Source organism: Nicotiana sylvestris, chromosome 1 (genome assembly GCF_000393655.2).
Source record: "Nicotiana sylvestris chromosome 1, ASM39365v2, whole genome shotgun sequence".
Taxonomy (NCBI): Eukaryota; Viridiplantae; Streptophyta; class Magnoliopsida; order Solanales; family Solanaceae; genus Nicotiana; species Nicotiana sylvestris.
The window spans coordinates 40,307,284-40,329,466 of NC_091057.1; the positions used below are offsets into that span (position 1 = coordinate 40,307,284).

The following is a 22,183-nucleotide window of genomic DNA, read 5'->3' on the forward strand; positions in this document are numbered from 1 at the left end:
TTTGGAACAAATTAAAAAGGAAAGTACCTCATTTAATATGAACGGAGGGAATAATAGTTTATAAATTTTTTAAAAGTAATTGCAAAAACTAAGTTTGTCCCATTGAAAAATGGCGATATCATTTGACCACATGTCTTTTTCGTATAGCTAGTTGAGGATAAAACCTGTTTTCCCAGAAAAATTATTCCTTATGAATATGCGGAGGGTAGTTACGGAACTTCACATTCCTTGCCGCCCCTTTCCCTTCTCATTTCCCGCCAAAATATAGCAAAAAACATTTTAGAGAGAGACAGTGTGGGTATGTGTGAAAATTCGGAGAATCAAATGGATATGGAGATTCCAGATGCAGCTGAGCTCGAATGGCTTGAAGCCAACACCTCTTACCCTGACGACGACGTCGATGATGACCTCGATTTCGAAGATGATTTTCCTCAACAACCTCCGTCCCCACCTTCAGAACCCGGATCCGAGCTAATTCCATCCCAACCCGACCCGAAACCAACTCTCCCACTTCCGCCAATACCCTCACTACCAAAACACCAATCTCAGATACGTGGTAAGAAACGGTTCCTGCCCGATGATATTAATGAAGTAGTCATTACAGAGGAGAAGAGGAGTAGAGTTGAGAGATTGAAGGAAAATAAGGATGATGAGGATTGGCTTCGGTATTCGCCTCCGAAGCAACCTGAGGAGGAGGAACCAGTGGCGCTGGTGGAACAGGAAGAGAAGATTTTGGCGAAGTACGCTTTGGAGATTGACGGGGATTGCGTACCCGTGACCGGTTTGGATGGTGAGAGGGTTTATGCTAAGATATGTAGAGCTGAAAATGAAAGGGTTAAGAAATTGGAGGTTAAGGCCCGTGATTCTATTGGTGAGTGAGTTCAATTTCTTTTGTTATCAATAATTCTGGTATTTTTTACACTATCACAGGTTAGTTACCGTTTCTACCAGATTAACAATTAGTGATTATCAAGAGATTCACATGTAATTACCTAACAAGTGAGCTGATTGTGTAAATAGTGCATAGAGTTTGAACTCTATCCACACTTACCACGTCATGCCCATATGCTAAGTTAAATGTTCTTTTTTTTTTCCTGGTTTGAATGGATTGGATGCACTTATCCAATCAATAATTTAGTATGATTGACTAGTTATTCACTTTGTTCTTTTGTCTCCTTTTCACTGGGAAATAAGCTAATTAATGGATTCGATGTCCTGGTGTCTTGGTATTAGTAGACTGTTTAAAGATGCATGAATTTTTGGGTTAAAGTTTCTGCTGTGGGTTTGTTGAGGGAGTAGGCAAAGAGAGTTGCCAACACAAAAAGGAAGCGTGGATAAGTGAATTTAGATTATGGTCAGAATTTTTAAAAAAGAAAGGGAATTGAAATGAAAGCCGATGAATTTTCCGTCACGTACTCCCCCCCCCCCCCCTTTTTTTTTTTTTTGCTTTCTTTTAACTCTTTTGCCTATTCCTTCAGTGTTTTCTTAGTGTAATTGGATGATTATCAAGTAAAGGGGGATGCTGTATGTTTCATTTACTCAGTTATGAAATGTAACATTTACGTAGTGATGTTTTTGCATATGGCCATATAAACTTTCTTTTTTAAGTGTCTGTTGTAATAGTCTATGGTAACCATGAGACCTTTGGTCATAGCGGATTAAGGATAATCCATATGTTTTGAATCATCATTTATGGACAGAGGCAGGGACACGATAATATGGGAGAGATGCAGAGAGAGAGAGAGATAGGCAGCAGAGGGGTAAACGATTCCTAACAACCTATATAGATGATCTTAAATTGCATTGCCTGAAACAAAATAGCCGTCCTCTTAAGTATCAGGCATAAAGGAAATTCTCATACGATCTGGTTTAGGAGTTAATCGAGCATTCTGCTACCTACTCTAAAAGCTTATTAATGTGAAAGTACTTCCAAATCATCTTTGTGCTGTACATAATAAGCCATTCTCTACATTTTGTTAACAAGCTCTGTGCTGTCTTTCCATCTTTGTTACTGAAATCTCCAAACTTTTGGCTGAATGTCTAAGCAAGTGCTGATGTTCTACAGGTCTTATTCAGGAATCTGTCAGGGTCCTAATGCAAAGAGTGGAACACGACCAATTCACAAAGGTGCAGTTTCTATTAGACCAGCCATGCCCACTATCATTCAATCAATCAATCTATCAACTGTGCTCAAATCAGTCTCCACTATAAAGCTAAATTTACTCTGAATGATCTTATCAAATCGAAACAGAAGAAAGATTGAAATTCTCTATGATATTTACAGATTCTTCTGAAGTCCATGATTAGAACACAATTCGATGCATACGTATCACTAAAATAAATAATAACAAGTAGTACTATGAAATGGAAATGAAACACGATCAGTTCACAAGAGTTGAGTTTCTGTATAAGGTTTCCCGAATCTCTGAAAATATCACAACAGTTTTGAAATGTCTTGCACATTAAAATGGAGGAAAACAGGAAAAGAATTCTCAACTATAAACTACTATTAAGAAGATGAAAGGAGGTATTTTCCCTATGCTGTCAATTATAGTTCTTTCCGAAAGTCCTGCATCGTTCTCCTTCTTTTTTTGGTTCTCCATGGATTGTCCCTGTTATTTTATTGTGCCCATACGAATTTGAGGGTTAGTGCACTGAATATGCTAATAGTATTTCCTTAATTTTGTATCACTGCTTTTGAAGGACGGATAATATCTTTGTCCGTTCACTGGTTGTCTCTATGACTTCCCCCCTAGTTCCTTTGGATGGATTGGAGATTTGTCAAATGAAGCATTAACCTTTGCAGCTAAAGTTTCTGACAATTTTTCTGTGTTTTTTATGTGTAAGATCTTTGTTCCTCCTTGAAAATTTTCCTCCTTTGTCTTAAAGGCCCTGGAAGCTAGTTCTGAAGATCTAAACGAAGCAAATCTCCCAATAGGAACTGTGGTGAATGAGCAACTTTGGGTGGATAAATATGCTCCTAGTTCATTTACAGAGCTTCTCAGTGATGAGCAAACAAATCGTCAGGTACTGCATATTCATTTATTCTTATAATGGGTTCTACTTAGTATTTACATTTAAAAAATTGAAGTGTTTTCACCTATCATTTTTTTAGGTGTTTCCTTATAGATATTCTGCTTTGGGTTTTGGCTTTTCTGGTCACTCTTTTGTAGGTACTAATGTGGTTGAAGCAATGGGATTCCTGTGTTTTTGGGGTTGAAATTAAAAGTACTACAGATGATGTCTTGTCTTCTTTGAAACGGCATTCGTCGGTTATTCAACATCCAAGGCGTTCTTCTAGGAGTTCTTTTGGAAATACCAGAGAACCCAGAATAGACAATGAGAGAGCTCATAATGATTTGCATACAGAGAATAATGATTCGAATGGAATTAAGGACCTTTGGGACAAGAAGCACAGACAAGGCGGTCCTCCAGAACAAAAGGTCAGTCAAACTGGCTCTTTTCCACTTTGTTCCATTGGTGACTCGGACCCCCAAGGGCCCCAACCTTATGGTTGGAGTTGCATGGCCCTTATTACTAGGTTATCCCTCCCTTGTCAATCTTATAGTTTGTTTGAAATGACCCTTAGCTGGTGTGCTTAGTTGCTTGCTTTGATCTGATTTCTTTTTAAATATAAGCATATGATGGAAGAGTAGATACTGATCTTCTCTTCTTTTTCATGTTCCACAATATTATTGTAGGAACTGTTTATCTGTCTTCTTTTGAAATATTCATCTTCTCAAATATTAGTAACTTTATGATGCAGTCAACAAGCGATGAGACCAAGTATGGTAAAACCCCTAAGCTATAAGACAACAATGAAACCAAGGATGGATAAAACCACTAAGCCATAAGATAAGCAATGAGTTGACACCACAATTCCACACCTAGAAACTGTTCCTGCAATTTACTGAACTGCTGGCTTTTTCCTCTTTTTCAATGAGACTTTACTTAGAATATTGGAGTATGGATCAATATATGGATTTCTTAGATTTGTTAGGAGAAAGGATGTAGTTGCTTATGTGATGTAGTGCAGTATGTTCTGTTCTTTCTGGAGTCCTGTATTTTATTTTGTACCATCTTGGTACCTTTATGAATAATAACTTTACTGATTCAAACAAAAAAAGAGACTTTACTACTAGGTGATACTTTCCGTTTATTCTTGTTAAAGTGCCTGGCGAGTGGGAGAAAGGGGTCTGCCATTGCTTCTGCACTTAGGGGTCGTTTGGTATGAGGTATAAGAAGGTATAAGGGTGGTATAAAAATTTAATACCACCTTAATACTATGTTTGGTTAGCAAACCAGGTATAAGTTATCCCGGTGTTAATTTTAACACTGGGATAACTTATACCTTATAGAAGGTGGGGTAATTAGCACCGGAATAACTTATACCTTCTTCTTAGAAATTATGCAATTGTCATTCTTAATACAACATACCAAACAATGAATAAACAACAATCCCAACATAACTTATCCCAATATAACTTATACCGGCATAACTTATACCGGTATAAATCGTATTCCAACCAAACGACCCCTTAGTGATTGGTGATCATCTCTCTTTACTTAGCAGTCTGATATGTCATTTTCTTGAGTTTTGACAGCTGTTTCCTATCATCTTGGCTCTGCTCTAGTTTTTGAGGTTGGTGGTCCAACAATTTGTGATCAAATCAAGCTCAGCTAATCTGAAGTCATACTCTGCCTAATCATCTGAAACATTCCTATTTTTGATTCACCAACTGTTCGTTACTTTTCACCATGCGTTTGGTTGTGTTTCTTAACGGGGTCCAAGGTTTAAAGCTCCCTTGATGAGCTTGAATGATTAACTGAACATAGGGCATTCAAGAAACAAGAAAAAAGGGAGGGGGACTTTAGTGGACTTGGTTTTCCCAATGAATCGCCCTATTCTTTGTAATAAGCTAGTCCTATTTAAAGGACCGTACTAATTAAAAAGTGGACAAGCAGATTTATCAAAGAATTGCATAGATCTGGAGCTCTCTCTTTCTCAACGAGGTCCAAGGTTTCAAGTTCCCTCAATGAGCTTGAGTGGTTAATCAAAAATAGGGCATTTAAGAAACAAGAACAAAGGGAAGGAGACGTTATTAACTTGGATTTCCCAGTCGATCTCCCTGCGACGCCATCTGTTCCTTGTTCTCTCAACATCATGTCATTAAGGATAAAATGGAAATATTAATGCTAAAAAGTTGTCAAATATAAAAAAAATGTCATTCTTTTTAGAACATACTGAAAAAAGAAAGAGTGCCATGTAAATGGAACAGAGAGAATATTTATTTATGTGCTGTAGATAAGTGGATATTATCATTGTAGCAGGTTGGTGTTTCAAGCTAAGTTCAAAGTGGTCTCTGGAAGGTTGTTTAGGTGGACCATAGAAAATCGCTGATTCACATATGGCTTTATAAGCTTTGATTTGCTGAGAAGGTAGACAAGGACGCTTGAAAGCCTTGAATAGCCGTCCTCTACTTCTCAATGCAGTCCTAGATTAGTGGTCCAGATGCCAGACGATCTCTCATTATGCACTTTCATATTTTGCATCTTTGGTCATATTCCTATTATTTGAAGTTAGCCACTATTCTCCCCAATCCTGTATAATACATATTGCATATATGGAAATAGTGTAAGTTTTTTACTTATCGCCTGCTTGTCCTCTGTTTATTAGTTCCTTATTTCTTTCTCATTTTTATTCTGATTTTTCTAAATTGTGAGAAACCAATTGCTTGCAGATACTTTTGCTTTGCGGTCCTCCTGGGCTTGGGAAAACAACACTTGCACATGTTGCTGCTCAGCATTGTGGGTATCGAGTGGTTGAGGTCTTGTAACTCACTCATTTCAAACAGTCCCGTATAGTTGTTCATTTGAACTTTGACTCCTTTTGATCTTTTTATTGTAGTAATAATTAAAGAGATCTGGTGAGAGATTGTAGCACATTGCAAATGACATTGATGAATTAATTTGATACCATGAAGGATCTGAAAAGGTCATTTAATTTTATTCTACTCTTTAGTATGTGCTAGAATAACAAGTTTACTTGACTCCAGACCTAAATTCTACATATGCTACAACCCTGGGTGCTAGTGGTTTATGTCTCTTATTTTGGATAATAACTTTCCCGGGAATTGTATTTTCTTTAAATCAGTTCAGATGGAAGAAAACATGTGCAATTCAACTTGACCTACATACTAGCAGCCCGTACCCAGCAGATGCCCTTTGCTATGCCTGCATTCTAGTGTGTGCTTGGCTATTCTCAAGTTTCGTTGATATGTTGATGACTAAACTTGATTTCCCTGCTGAATATGAGCTACATAAACTCAAAATGCCTTCATACCTACCTCCAACCTTACATATCCTCCGAATCAATTTAATCTGAAGTAATAGATATCTGTTTTATCTGTTGATTTGAAATGCGTCCTTTGCAGATTAATGCAAGTGATGATCGATCATCCTCCAGTATTGAAGCTAAAATACATGATGTTGTTCAAATAAACTCTGTAAATGCTGATTCAAAGCCCAAATGTTTGGTCAGTTTATTGTTATGTTTTTTGGTTTTAAATCTTCCTCTGATGATTCAAAGCCCATATTTTTGTCAGAATATAGTTTCGATTTTTTCAATTCTTTCTCAGCTGAACTTACGTTTTTATTTCTGAATCATGATTCATGTTTTGCTGTTCTAGGTTATTGATGAAATAGATGGGGCTCTTAATGATGGAAAGGGAGCTGTAGAGGTCATACTAAAATTGGTAATTTTCGTATTTGCTTTTTGATTTGTTTCACCTGGTAATTTTAGTAATCCCAGTATGAGTGCTAATAACTTATAGCTGGAGGAAAACCTTGCGTGAATTTTTTTGTATTGAGCTACAGTAATACAACTGGCTCCGGAAGAGTCATTTGGGCCATTTTCAGCACCACGTACCCCTCTTGCTTGTATCATATTCAAAACTTTAGACGTGTAAAGAAATTAAGATTTGTGAAGAACTTCAATTGAACATACATAGATTGATTTAAGGTCGTTTGAACCTACTGCTAATTAATTTTCAATGGAGTATATATTTTGCATGTATACTTTGCTATTTATTTTACAGCTTGAATGATACAGATATGTTATGTTCGACTTACTCTTTTCTGGAGAAGGATAGGTTCAAGTTTTATAAATCAGCTAATAACTCATTGATCCTTTTCTTTTCTCTTTTATTTTGGGGGGGGGGGTGTTGTGTGTGAATTTTCAAAGATAAACTAATTCATTGAAATGTAAGATTTCTAGTCCTAGCTTTATTAGCTAATGCATGACTCGAAATCATTAAAGACCTATGGAAAAACGTGCACTTGGTACTGCTAACTATAATAAGTTAGTCTGTAGGAACTTGATAGAAAGATAATATCAGTAATATGGAGTGCTCTGTGGCACCATACATTTTTCACAATTAATCTGAAGTGAATCTCAACATTTGAGTCGACCTGTATCTTTTCCTTGACAGTATGTATGTTTCTGGGGCAGCCCGGTGCACAAAAGCATCCCCCGTTCACGCAGGGTCCGAGGAAGGGCCGCACCCCAAAGGGTGTGATGTAGACAGCCAACCCAAATGCACGTTTCTGATAGAATTATAATGTGTACTTTAACAATGCAGGTATCTGCTGAAAAAAAATTGGGTGCTAGCAAAGAAAATGAACCTGATGGAGGAAATGCTGGGCAGAAGTCATCAAAAAAGAGGCACCAAAAAGCATCTTTGCTAAGACCTGTAAGAGTGGATTTGTCTAAAAATGCTCATTTGTATATTAACCTGTCTGTAGTCATGGCATTCTCAAATCTCAACTGATGTGCTTCATTTGCAGGTTATTTGCATTTGTAATGACCTTTATGCTCCTGCCTTAAGGCCTTTGCGTCAGGTAGCAAAGTAAGTAATGCTTGAATTTTACAAGACATCAGATTGAAGTACATAAATTAGCATCTAGATATCTGACCTATATACTAGGTCCATGAAGAAAGCCATGACAGACAAATATGATATTTATAGAAGAATGGAGGGTGAAACATTGAGAATATAGATTTTGTTTCAATGCTATTTCACTTCACTACTTTCTGATAAGTATCTGCTTTGTCTTTGTTTGACACCCTTCGAGATAGATGATGTTTCAGGAAAAGTGAAACCTACTGTCCTTTCTATAAATTAATTTTCATGGGTCAAATCCAGGAGGTTGTAAAAATCAAGTAGTTTTTACTGGAATTTAGAAATAAAGAGCAGCTTGGTGATTTTGTTGCTTTACCAGTGCGACCACCTATGTGATCCTCATGTGTCTTCAAGGTTAATCTTTCTTCTCCTTCTTTTTTTCTCCTCATATTGCAATCAATTTTCTTGTGTGTCAATGGCGCAATTGATGCACTAGTTCAGACTCCAGTGTGTGCTACAGAGCCTATCGGTTGCTCCATATAGATTTCCTTAGCAAGTAATCTGTGGAAGAAAGCATCCTCGATATCTATCTGATTATAATGAATCAAGACTGACATAGAAGGACTCTTGGGTTCAACTATTTCCTAAGTTTCTTTTTTAGATTTTTCAGAAAAGAGGTTCAACTTCAATAAGTTTTAATCAATCAACTAAACTTCCACCCCTAAACTAGTTGGGATCAATTATGCAGATCATTTGGTTAGATTCTTCTGGTAACTTATGAAGTCTATTTGTGTATGACCCTGATACCTTTTTTAGTCAAATGTTAATGATTATCTGTAGGATAATTTCACACAGTTCTCTATATTATATCTAATTACATAACTAACAAAGTACTTATTTATGTGGTTGGAATTGCAGGGTTCATGTATTTGTCCAACCAACTGTAAGTCGTGTTGTTAACAGGTACTTGCTACTAAATCATCAGATGAATCCTCTGGAATTTATTTTCCATTTTTTGCATGATTAACTGCTTTGGTAGAGTATAAGGTAAACCTGCAGGGAGACAGGATTAACGTCCAAGCATAAGCCATCTTTCAGATTTAAAGAATGCATGGTCCCAAGTGAAATGAGAAATTTCAAATCGTTAGGAAATTTGGCACCTATAACACGCCAAAGTCTAATATTTTGTCCAAGTTAACCAGATAAAATATCTAAAAGCCAATAATTGTTAGTCATACAGTCACAAAAAGGAAGGAGTTCCTGGGGACAAAGTTGAGGGTATTTATGTATGTAGATGATCATTACAAAATTCTTAGACATCAACAAAAGGGTATGCATCTGATTGAATTTTACGGCTTGTAAAGGATTTCAAATTTCACTTGAATGGAGTTTAAGATAACACAGATTGAGGGGGCTAATAAAAATCCAAACTTGCAAGTCAGAATGTTTTCTGCTATATGTATGCTGCTATCAAACATGCGTTAACAATATTTATTTTGGGAGTCCTATGTTTCCAAGGGCTTCTTAGCCTATCATATTGACAAAAGAGAACTCTATTTGGTGTAGCTCTCTCAAAACTCATGCTATATTAATGACTTGTATAACTCTTCCTGTCGATACTATTGGAAAGTTATATCTTGGCTGACAAGGTAATTGAAAGAATCTGATAAATCATCAAAAGTATTCTGCCGATTCACTTTTGTTTTGTGTTCTTATTTCTTGTATATGATCAATTGGGTGATTCAACAACATACCCAGTGTAATCCCACATTGTGAGGTCTGAGAATTGGGTGATTGACATTTCCAAATTATAACTCAAAAAGTATTGACACTTTCACGTATTTCATGAGTCCTTTATGTTTTAAGAAGTATACACATATTGGTAATAAGCACCTACCTTGTTCCAATTTTCAGTTGTCCTTGCTTTAGTTTAGACCTGTCATAGAACAATCTGTTTTTATTTAGCAGTGCCAGTATATTCAGAGGATATGCATAAATCTAACAAAGCCTACTTTTGTAGGCTCAAATATATATGTAACAAAGAAGGAGTGAAGACAAGCTCCATCGCTCTTACTGCTCTAGCAGAGTATACCGGTGAGTGCCATTCCGTCGTCTTGTTTGCAGATATCAGTTATGAAATCTGAATTTCTCTGATGAGATGTGGTGTAATATCGTATGATATAATTGATATACATTGAGTTCAAAGCTTGCAAAAATAACACGTATAAAGTGCTAGACCAAACATTTAGATTACTATTTTCAGGGAATTTAAGCACTTTTTACCTGCCTATTGGCCGGCCTTCGGAACTTCCAATATCTCGTAGCTGTGGCAAGAAAAAGTTCCGATTGTCATTCGAACCAAATTGAAATGGTCATCCTAGGCTGCAATTCCCCCAAAACAAAAATTTATTTGGAGTATCTGATGCACGATAAATTATTAACAAGTGGAGGGGTTGCCAAAAGGACTATTGAAAAGTGATGTATACACTTGCTTACTCACAATGCAAATACCTGTATACAGAATATCTTAATTACCTATTTGAGTCAACCTTTGTGGGGCTATATTCAGGGAATAAACTTTATATGTTTGATGTTAATTAGTTTGAGAAAGTTTAGCGGAAGAGACAGTGTTTCTAAAGGAGGCAGAATCACTCACATTTACAGTGTTCTCAGCACTATTGCCATTTCCTCTCTATATACAGTTATACACTACCTACATCAGTTACTGAACACTTGGTAAAGCGAGGAGGGAATTATTGTGAAAAGGCATGTGAGATGAATTTAAGCATCATTGTTCAATGGGATGAGATACTCAGACCTTTCAGACACAGTGGCTTTGGTATGAAGGGGCTGAAGAAACCAACTCAAAATTTTCTGGGAAAATGGTTATGGTGGTCTGCTCACGAGAAAGATGGATAACTGATGGAGGAACTTAAGTCTGTTATTCTTCTTTTAGGATGGCTGCTATGTTAAATTTTGTGGTGATCTCTGGACTAGTAATCTTTCTAAGAGATACGTTTCCTGCACAATTTTAGTTTGTTGAGAATAATGCCTTGGATCTGCAGTTATGTCCAACAATAGTGATGGAGTGACCACAGATGTCACTAGCAGAGCTAGTAATGATTATAATCCACACAGATTATGACTTGTTCACACTTCGGTATAAGCTCCCAGTTATATGGGAGGGAACAGGCAGTTTGTTTGCTAAAGACAATAAGAAGGGAGTCTTTTCAGTTATATGTCTCTTTGCCCTTCTAAAGGGTGTAAAGGACCCCTGGTTTATTTTCTACGTATTTTGGGGTTCAGCGGGTTATACCACCCTTCTGAGATGATTTATTTGATGGGAGTTGATAAAACAAAGGTTAGGGGAACTTGTGCCTCATCAAATTTTATGATAGAATTGTTAGGTGCTTTGAAAATGTAGAGACACCAGATGCATGCTGACACCAAATACTTGAATACACCTTTTGATGCATGGAAGAGTGTGCAGCAAGGTTGAAGAGTTTTTGCAATTTTTAGCACACCTTAGTTTTTCCGTTCTGTTTTCTATTCCTTCTTCGCCTTTGTTACCTTGCTGTACGTTTTTGAGCACATCATCTTGGTTCTCTCTCTCTCTCTCTCTCTCTCTATATATATATATATATATATATATATATATATATATTGTAATATATATATTTATAGACGGTATTCTTACTTACTGATCATGTCATAAAAATAAATTGTTGTTGTGGTGGGGGGAAACTGATATAGATTGCAAAAACTTCTTTCGAATTAGTGACAGGTCTTCTCATTGGATATTTATTTATTCAGCTGCTCTAATTGCTGATTTACTCATATGTCCTGCAATTTTCCTTTTCTTGTGCTTTGAATTGTTAAATCTTACGAAGTATGTTTTACTGTGAATCAGCAACTTGAAATTGATGTCTGATTATTTTTCCAGAATGTGACATAAGATCGTGCCTGAACACCCTTCAGTTTCTTAACAAGAAGAAGGAGACTCTTAATGTGGTATGACTTTATTGTTATCATGCTTTTCTTTTTGTGGTAGTAGTCCAATAGAGGAAAAAGGTTGAGAATTGGTAGAAATTCATGGTATTAAGACGTGTAAGATCTGTTTTCTTGCAACTAGCTTTCCATCAAGGATGAGTTTGAAAGTGCTTAATGCTTATCAGATAAAATATTGCCTCTACCATCGAGACTTATATTATCTGAACAGCATGTAACATCTGCTCATTGTCTAAATCTCTGTTTGTTTTTTGAATAATCAGACCCTTCATTTATTATTTGAATTCTAGGTATACTAGTTCATGGTTCATCCACAGCCATTATTTAATTTCTACGGGGCCATCGTGATATCTTAAGGACTCTCTAGTAGAGTATATTTTTTTTTCTTTTGCTGTGCAATGCATTCAACTTCTGAAAAAATTTCAAATTCAAGTAGAAAACAAGTTATGCTTTCAAGACGGATTCCAGTTACATTATATTATGACTGAAATTTTCAATTGACTTAAGATAAATTTCACTATAATTAGGGTCCTTTATGTGTTATTAAAGCTTTTCTCTTGCGCATCCTTCTATCTTCTCTGTTTTGGTGAGTAATGTATTCTTTCTAAAATTAGTTGGAGCTCAGTTCTCAAGTTGTTGGACGGAAGGATGTAGCAAGAAGTGCTTTTGATATTTGGAAAGAAGTAAGCAAACTGTCTATATCTGCAAGTTCTACTTCTATCTAACTTCTAATGATATTATTTTTGTCTTTTTTCCTTCGTGATCATTCTTTTGACCCTCTATTTGTTTATTATTATTATTTTTTGAAGATTTTGCAAAAGAGGAAAGTAAAGCAAGCAAAGAAATCTTTAAATTTCTTCAGCAGTATGTCGAATGACTTTGAGACACTGCACTCTCTAATATCTCATCGGTAGGTGAAAAGTTGGAATACGTTTGTTTGAAGTTCTGGATTATCTAGTTTAATCGTTGATGATTCTTCAGTGGTGACTATGACTTAATTTTGGACGGGATCCATGAGAATATTTTGCAACTCCATTATACGGACCCTGTGATGCAAAAGACAGTAAGTGGATCGAGTACTCCAATTGCTTTTCCTTGTTCTTTTAGCTTCATCTGATCTTCCACATCTAGTTTTTGCTATATCTCATATATGCTAATCACTTATCTTGAAGGTCAAATGCTCAGATATTCTTGGTTGCTCTGATATATTTCATCAATACACGATGCGCACTCAACATCTCTCCCTTCAAGGTAAATGACATACTACCATCTGCTTGCTTGAAACTTAATATTTTTCTAAGCTTTATTTTATTTTTTCTATCTCTGCAGTTTATCAGCCTCCTCTTGCAATATCTATACATAGTCTCATAGCTCAAATTGGAAAACCAAATATTGAATGGCCTAAGTCTTTCCAAAGGTAGTGCCAGCTTTCCCTGGATGCTCATCCTAAATATTAACAGTGGTGACTGTTGTTTCTTATCACCGTTAACTGCAGATATCGAACAATGTCAATAGAAAAGAAGGAAATCTTACATTCATGGAAGAACAAGATATCACCATGCATCTCTAGGCATCTGTCAACTAAATCCTTTGTGGAAGACTTGATTTCTCCATTCCTACATATACTGTCCCCACCAACCCTGAAACCGGTAATTCTTGTCGAAGTATCTGTTGGTTTAATTGCACTCAAGTTTCCTTTTCCATTTTAGTTACACATAAATTGCTTTTGGCTTTGACTACTGGATAGTGTTGTCTAGGGTTTTGTCCATTATGATATTTGGAAAGGGATTGCACCCAGACTTTGTCTACTTATTATTTGTAAAAATAGCAGTGTTTAAACCTTTGAGTTCTGAAAAGATATTAGCCAGAATGGGAAAGAAAACAGTTTGTTCTTTAGAACTGATTTTGTGATTACTACTTCTTTTAGGTTACTAGTCTTCTGCTTAATTATGTTTATTTATGGTTAGGCTGTAGTTATTGCGGAAGCTAGGCCGAGTTGGTTATTCCTTTACATGTGTTGCAGTGAGAACTTGGTTTCACCTATTGGTGAGAATTGGAAATGATATATTCATCCTTTGCAGGTAGCATTGCATTTACTCTCAGAGAAAGAAAAAACTGATCTGGCTCAGTTAGTAAATATAATGGTTTCCTATGCCACGACATACAAGAACATAAAATCTCATCCTTCACTGGGTATGCAATATGGTGCTTCAGACGCATCAATGCTTTCGTTGGATCCCCCAGTTGGTGAATTTATGAACTTCAAGGTTAGGATGGTCAACTGCACCCACAATAGGAAATTAGTTTTGAGTAATCTTTATATCCCATTATCGTCTCAAAATGGAAGAACTTAAGATTTCATCTGTTTTCTCTTTGATTTGGTGCTTTTGGACAGGGTTACAATTCCTGTCATCTTGTTCTGGCATCGGCTGTGAAACTGGTCTTGGTACATGAGGTAAGTAGAGGAGCATTATCAACTCTCTGCTTGTGAAATCTAGTACACTCTGTTGCTGTAAAAAACCAAGTTATTTCACTTTTGGCACGTATATAGAACCAAAACTTGTCTCACATCAGTGAATATGGGTTGGATCTCTGGGGAGGAGTTGGTGGTAGCACGATTAGTCCTCCATGTACAGTATCTACCCATTGATGTTGTCAATCATTAGGTGACATTGACTAATCATATAACTAGGAAGGAAGTTGTCGCATAAGATCTACAATGTCTTGGAATCAATGCGAACTTAGTGAAGGATAGGGCACAATATATATGTGATACCAATTAGATGGGAATATATTTTAGTCATGTTCATATGTTTACTTTAGGTCCTATGCATTTTTAGGAGTCTTTTAGCCTTATTAGAGTTCTTATATCAATAGGAAATATGTACTTCTAGTATTTTTCAATGGAGAACATCGACCAAGTACCTCCTATGATTGAAATCTGAACTTAGATTGATAGGTGTAATCTGTATCTATCGATCTATCTATCTTCTAATCTCTCTCTCTCTCTCTCTCTCTATATATATATATATATACACACACTCTCTCTCTCTCTCTCTCTCTCTCTCTTTTGAGTAAAGAGAAATAGTATTGTTGAAACATTTAATTTTTTAATGCTTTATGCTAAGAGAGTGTGGTTAGGATCGACCATTATAGGACAAGAAAGCGGAGCAGCTTTCCGCATATTGACATTCAAAGTACGGGTTGTTCTGATATTAATGAGAAATGGTTTATTTCCAAAGTTTATTCGTAGAAATTCGCTGTCTGAAACAATGCAAATTCTAATAGAACTGCAACATTTCTCATTGAGGTTCCTTACTGAGAAATATATCCTATATAACCAAGTATGCAGTTTTCAGATATCCTATATTGTGACACAAACTTCAGTGCTAATAGAAATCAGTCTGTCACAATTGTCTTCATCCAAGTCAAGCATTCCACCTGTTCTCTGCTTTTGGTAATTTCTCTTATGAGGCATCTCCTTTTTTTATGGGGTTTTTAAGTCTCCATCTCCCTCTTTTGTATGGATGTGCGTGTCTAGTTTCCAGTGACATTCTTCATTATCCAATTAGCATCACCAGTAACCCATGTGATTTTCCAGACTTCTAGATTATGTTGCTTTTGTGGTTCATAATCAGAATTCAGATCTTCTTTATGTCATATATTCGTCTACATGTGGAACATTATTTTAGGTGGAAAAGCAAAAAATTTTGCAAGGAAGTATCAACCTTCACTCACCACTCACAGGTGTGGAAAGTCAGGACGTTTTGAGGTGCGGGAATAGCAGTACACCGTCTAAAGCATCAGCTTCTTTGGATAAAACAATACATTTCAGAGACCCCTCTAGGCAAAAGCAATATGACTTGCCTAGCGCTTCTAGTCAGAATAAACGATCTAGTGGAGGTACCGCAGTTAGCGGAAAAATGTGCTTGCCTGAAGGAAAGAAGAAACCTTTTGTCGATTCTCGTTCCTTTTTTGACAGGTATTATTAGCCTTACATTCATCTATCTTCTGTTGGAATCAATTATTTGAAAAGTAATTGAATCATCATGAACTTTAGTTTGATTATGTTATGATAAATTTGATGCAGGACAGGCTCCCCTCTCATTGTTTCTGTTTCACACAGGTTTTAAAGAACAAATTCAGTCAAGTAGTTAGACTATTAGTGGAAAAAAATAAGTACCAGCTAGATAGATCCTAGTTAAGCGTATATCTGACTCAAAGTCCCAAGTGAGGCTCATTTCCTAGAAATAGCCACCCATCGGTTACCAAACTTGTCTTATTTTGACTACCTCATGTGCAGTTTAAGTAAAAATCAAGCAGAATGAGCCAGAATATTCGAGCCAATAGTAATTATTGAAAAAGCCTGCATACATTTACCCTTTATGTCTGGGAGACAAGCTAACCTTTGGAAATTGTAATAGAGGATAAGAGGAGGCAAGCCTTAATTATATGGATAAAGTTGTTAATATCTGTGCTGTGTAGCTTGCTTACGCACGCAAATATAAAAAAAGACTGTTCTTAACACCTTTTGCTGTTTATGTACTGTGGTTGATCTCTTCACCTCCATAACTATTTTCTTTTCAATAAGCTTAATGGATCAATATTTGTTGCAATTGTTACGTCTCTTTTCAGTAGGAGGCCATCACTTGATGTATTTTATCTCTAGGTAAATGCATCTGCCTTGTTTAGATTCATCTCATGCTGCTTGATGCATCTTTGGGAGAAATTATAGTCAGCTGAGAAGCATGTTCCGGCATTTCATTGTAAGTAAATGCATCTACCTCATGGTGATTTTCCGTTAAACAGGTTTAGGAAGCCAAGTGGCAAAGCTACTCAAGATATGAATGGTGCTAAACCTGGACCAAAATCGGAGAGGGATTCACGGCCTTTGCTTTTTAAATTTAACGAGGTATATAATCAATCTACATTTACTATCCTGACTGTCCAAAATATGGTACTATCTTTCATATCCTTGAACTTCAAATAAAGTCTCCCGTCTTTACTTGTATTGGTACCATCTAGCTTTAGCAATGCTACTTAATTATCAATATACACGATTAGACTTGGCTTTTGGATAGTGAATGACAATTGATCTCAGCAGTTTGTTTTTTCATTCTATGCAGGGGTACACCAATGCAGTCAAGAGACCAGTAAGAATTCGCGAATTTCTTCAGTGATATAAGTGCTGTATTATACTATTAAAGTGTTTTAATTTTTTTAATATAGCAGTTAAATGTAGAATAATATGCTTCTAGGGTAGAAAAAAGCACAACTCCCGCCATGTATTTCATGCAGTAAAACAAATTGTCAATGCATCAAAGCCTGTACAAAAATTACAGTGGAAAGATATCTTAATAGTTTATGATCCTCAAATTGTCCGCTGGTTTTGCATTTTTCAAATTTTGTTAGCAATGTCATATATGTTAATTTGGTTTGAACAAAAAGGGAAAAATACAAAAAATAACTATATAATAAATATTAACTAATTTGGAATGTCTTCACAATTGCTGCACACATATCAACACCCATCTTGTATATGTCTTCACAGTTGCTTGCCTGCTGCATTAAAGTCAAGATGCACCTTATTTAAGTAAGGTTCCAGGTTCACCTTTGTTTCGAGAAAGTTTCATTAAATTGTACTCATATTTATGTTATGTGCGATTGACATCTTCATGCTTAAATCGTGTAATATCTTATAACTTCCTGTCATGGCAACGTGAGAGTACTATTCTGAAAAGTTTCTTGAGCTTTTTACTACTTGAAAAGCACACTTATTTGGGAATCAATATCCTCTGCGAATTTCTTTTAACTTTTTCTAAACTGAGTGAACACTATGCAATATCAGTATCCGTTTTCTTAAAAAGGATTTTTTTTTTCAAAAACATTGTGCTGTTTTAGATTTATTATGTGAAACTTACTGCACTCTTTGCAACACAAGCTTTTCGATATTCAGTTGGCTAAAACCGAAAAGATAGTAAATAACTATATAAATAAAATGTCAACACATTATTCCCTTCATCTATTGAATACTGGAAATTATCATGCTACTCTCCGCCTTATTTAAGATACGAGTGCAAATTTTTCTTAACGCTTTATTTGTTGGTGTTCTAGAATTCAAGTAGATATTACACTTATAGGAGTAAGTAAGGATCTCGGTTTTGACTAATATCCTAACATCAAGTTGAATACCTTGGGAATTGATGAGAACTATCAAAGCAAATTGACAGCGAAATATTGGCTCAATCGAATAAAAAGAAGGTAAAATTGAAATCCTACTCCCACCAGGAAAAAGGCAAAAATAGGCATATGAGTTGAGTGAAAGACCTAAAATAAATGAACAAAAGAGATATAAGAGTCCTTGTAGTTTGCTCGCTTCACTTATAATAAACCCTAACCCTAGCGACAGTGTTTCGATATCAAAAAATAGTATCTCAAGCCAAAAATTTGTTCTGATATCATAATGCCAAACAACTTTCCCCATGATATCACCATTGATATACTGCTAAAACTTCCTGTCAAATCACTTCTAAGGTTCAAACCCGTTTGCAAATCATGGTGTTCTCAAATTGAAGATCGGCAATTCATCATGCAGCACCGTGACCGATGCCAAAATGATATAAATTGTCACAAAATCTTTTTAGCTTGCTGGAACCGGTGGGACCATTGCGACTACTACTCCATAGACGCACCACTTCAACATGATTCTGTTGTCTCGCATCTTGAGCTTCCACTTTTTCCAGATATCAATCATTCATTTAGTGCACTATATTCTAATACCTGTGTATTTGTGAATTCTTGCAATGGTTTATTTCTTCTAGTTTTCTCTTCTGTCAATATTGCTCTGTGGAACCCGACCATCAAAGAATCAAGAAGAATCCCTAGTCCAATCTCTAATGATGGGAAGGAGGAGCTTTACAATAGGGACTTCTATGGTTAAGGCTATGTTTCTTCTTCTCAGGATTACAAAATAGTTAGGGTTATAATAACTGATCCAGGCTATAATATTGAAATATTTTCGACTAAAGCTGAGTCGTGGAAACTGATTGGCAAGTTACCTCCATGTGATTACTTTGTGGGAGAAATGGTTGTTGGGATAAAAAGTAATATCCCACCCAGGAATAATATTCACATTAAATAACAATAACACAAGAGATTAACAACGATATCAAATATTTTAACGGGGTAAATACAATACCCGAGTAGAACAATATTACCACTATAATACTAGAACTTAGTAGTGTCAAAAGACTACTACAACTTCGAAAGAAATAACACTTTTTATTTTAAACACCTCACTATAATATTACTACCACTCACTATTTATCTCACAGACAACAATCTGTGGATTACTCTCACTGCTTTCTGCTTCTCTCGTTTTGGTGTGTTTGAAATGAAGCAACACCATCCCTATTTATAGTTGAACAAATGCTCACAAAAACCGATCAAAATCTGTTCTGTTGCCTACTTGCCAATTTGCAAGATTGCAATTTGGTTATGAAATTGGTTCCACCGCCCAACCTTACACTCACCTAGTATTGCCATGGTTTCAACCAATCACATTTTTTTCTTTCTTATTTTCTTTTTGTTTATTTTATTTAGGGACCCCACAAATCTCTCCCTTAATTTTGATTTTTCTTTTTCATTCCAAGACAAGATCTCAATCTCTGAAAATCTTCAAACTTGAGAGGCTTTGTAAAGATATCTGCAAATTGGTCATGAGATTTCACATATTTGAGCTCGACTTCCTTCTTGGCAATGCATTCTCTGATGAAGTGATACCTTGTATCTATATGCTTGCTCCAATCATGATACACCGGATTCTTGGCAAGTGCTTGTGCGGATTTGTTATCAATGCAAATCTTCGTAGCTTCAATTTGTGGCAAATTCAGCTCCTTCAATAATCTTCTCAGCCAAATAGCATGACAGGTACATGACGTTGCTGCTACATATTCGGCTTCACAAGTCGAGAGAGTAACTATGGACTATTTCTTTGAACTCCACGAAATAACAGAATCACTCAAGAAAAATACAAAACTAGTTGTACTTTTTCTATCATCAATATCTCCCGCATAATCACTATCACAAAATCCCATAAGGTTGAAATCACTAGAAGAAGAATAAAATAGCCCAAAGTCAATCGTACCTTTAAGGTAGCGAAGGATTCTTCTAGCGACTTTCAAGTGAGTAGATCTAGGAGCTTCCATGAAACGGCTTACTACTCCAACAGCAAAAAGTATATCTGGCATGGTACAAGTCAAGTACATCAAACTTCCCACAAGACTTTTAAAAGATGTGGGATCTACTTTTTCTCCATCATCAAACTTGGATAATTTTGTCCCACTCTCCATCGGTGTGTTCACGGGGTTGCAATCGAGTATATTGAACTTCTTCAATATCTCTTTTGTATAGCTTTCTTGAGAGATAAAAATTCCATCCTCCATCTGCTTCACTTCTAGGCCCAGGTAGTATGACATGAGCCCTACATCTGTCATCTCGAACTCACGGGACATATCTTTCTTAAAAGCTTTAAACAAACTTGGGTTATTACCCGTGAAAATAAGATCATCAACATAAAGACAAACAAGTAAGATATCTCCATTAATATGAACTTTAAGGTAAAGAGCATATTCATGGAGACAACGAGTAAACCCATTGTCTTGAAAGTACTTGTCGATGCAACTATTCCATGCTCGTGGGGCTTGCTTTAATCCATATAAAGCTTTCTTCAACCGCAACACTTTATCTTCATGGTTTTTGACCACGAAGCCCAATGGTTGTTCAACATAAACTTCTTCTTCAAGATAGCCATTCAAGAAGGCTGACTTGACATCTAGTTGATGGATCTTCCACTTCATTTGTGCCGCCAAAGAGATCAACAAATGAATTGTCTCCATGCGGGCAACAGGTGCATAGACTTCTTCATAGTTAATGCCTTGCCTTTGCTTGTAGCCTTTAGCCATAAGTCGTGCCTTGTATCTCTCCACATCTCCATCAGCATTCTTCTTTGTCTGGTATAACGATTTCACTCTAATTGCTCGATGACCCTTAGGAAGAGTTGTTAACTCCCAAGTGTTGTTCTTCTCTATTGACTCAATCTCCTCCTCCATGGCGTGTCTCCACCTTTTGTTTGTAACAGTTTCATCAAAGTTCATTGGTTCACTGTCAGCAAAGAGACAACATAAAAAATCAAAATTAGTAACTTCTTCTGTGTCCTCATAGAGCTCTTGAATACTCCTTGTCCTTTGCGACTGTTCATTTGAACTTTCTTGAGAAGAGGGAGATGCAACATTGGTTGGAGAAGGAGGTGGAGCTGTATCCTGCACAGGTTCCACGATCTCTAGTTCTTGTTCATTACCAAAGTATGGAAGAAAATCATATGAAGTTTCTTCCTGAGCTTCCCAATCCTATGCCAATTCTTCATCAAATTCAACATCGCGACTCACCACCACCTTGCCTCTACTTGGGTTGTATAACTTGTAGATTTTTGAACTCGTATCATAGCCAACAAACACATGCTTGACACTTCGATCGTCAAGCTTCGCTCTCCCTTGATGTGGCGCATGAGCATATGCTATGCTCCCAAAGATTCTCAAATGCTTGACACTTGGTTTTCTTCCACTCCATGCTTCTTGAGGGGTTTGATCTCTAACATTTTTTGTGGGAGACCTGTTGTTCAAATAAACTGCACAAGAAACAGCTTCAACCTAATATTCCTTGCACTTTTAGCTTTCAACATACATCTAGCCATATTAAGAATCGTTCGATTCTTTCTCTCTACAACACCATTTTGCTGGGGTGAATAAGGTACTGTTAGAGGGCGACGAATTCCATGAGATTGATAGAAGTCATTAAATTCGTTTGAAGTGAATTCGCCTCCTCTATCGGACCTTAGAGCTTTAATTTCATAGCTACTTTCTTTCTTCACAAGTACTTTGAAATTTTTAAAAGCAACAAAAACTTCAGATTTTTTGGTTCAAAAAATAAACCCAAGTATTTCTACTAAAGTCATCAATGAAGAGAAGAAAGTATTTACTTTTACCAAAGGAAGGTGGATTGATTGGTCCACACACATCAGTTTGAACAAGCTGGAGCGGTTTGGTTGATCTTGACATGGCCTCCTTTGGAAAACTCCTCATTGCATGCTTTCCAAGAAGACAAGCTTCACACAATTGATTTGGATGATTGATTGATGGTATCCCATGTACCATGTTCTTTTCTCCCATTGTTTTGAGTGCTTCAAAATTCAAGTGCCCAAATCGCATGTGCCAACG

At 36.4% G+C, this 22,183-nt stretch overlaps 1 protein-coding gene across 1 annotated transcript; it reads left to right on the forward strand.

Moving 5' to 3' along the window:
- The first annotated feature begins 226 nt into the window (after window positions 1-226).
- On the forward strand, window positions 227-17,285 carry LOC104234516 (uncharacterized). The gene is made up of 23 exons (XM_009788087.2): window positions 227-871; window positions 2,066-2,127; window positions 2,890-3,027; window positions 3,174-3,443; window positions 5,742-5,828; window positions 6,435-6,536; window positions 6,690-6,755; window positions 7,641-7,751; window positions 7,846-7,907; window positions 8,820-8,864; window positions 9,922-9,995; window positions 11,845-11,912; window positions 12,524-12,592; window positions 12,719-12,819; window positions 12,891-12,972; window positions 13,082-13,160; window positions 13,239-13,326; window positions 13,405-13,558; window positions 13,991-14,176; window positions 14,305-14,364; window positions 15,602-15,891; window positions 16,719-16,821; window positions 17,036-17,285. The coding sequence occupies exons 1-23, from the start codon at window positions 301-303 to the stop codon at window positions 17,087-17,089; spliced, it is 2,922 nt and encodes a 973-aa protein (XP_009786389.1). The 5' UTR covers window positions 227-300; the 3' UTR covers window positions 17,090-17,285.
- The last annotated feature ends 4,898 nt before the right edge of the window (window positions 17,286-22,183 follow it).

Coding starts and splice junctions, on each gene's coding strand:
- LOC104234516 (XM_009788087.2), top strand. CDS start 301: ATGTGTGAAAATTCGGAGAATCAAATGGATATGGAGATTCCAGATGCA. Junction 12,593..12,718: donor CTTTTGATATTTGGAAAGAA/GTAAGCAAACTG, acceptor TATTTTTTGAAG/ATTTTGCAAAAGAGGAAAGT. Junction 13,559..13,990: donor CCCCACCAACCCTGAAACCG/GTAATTCTTGTC, acceptor CATCCTTTGCAG/GTAGCATTGCATTTACTCTC.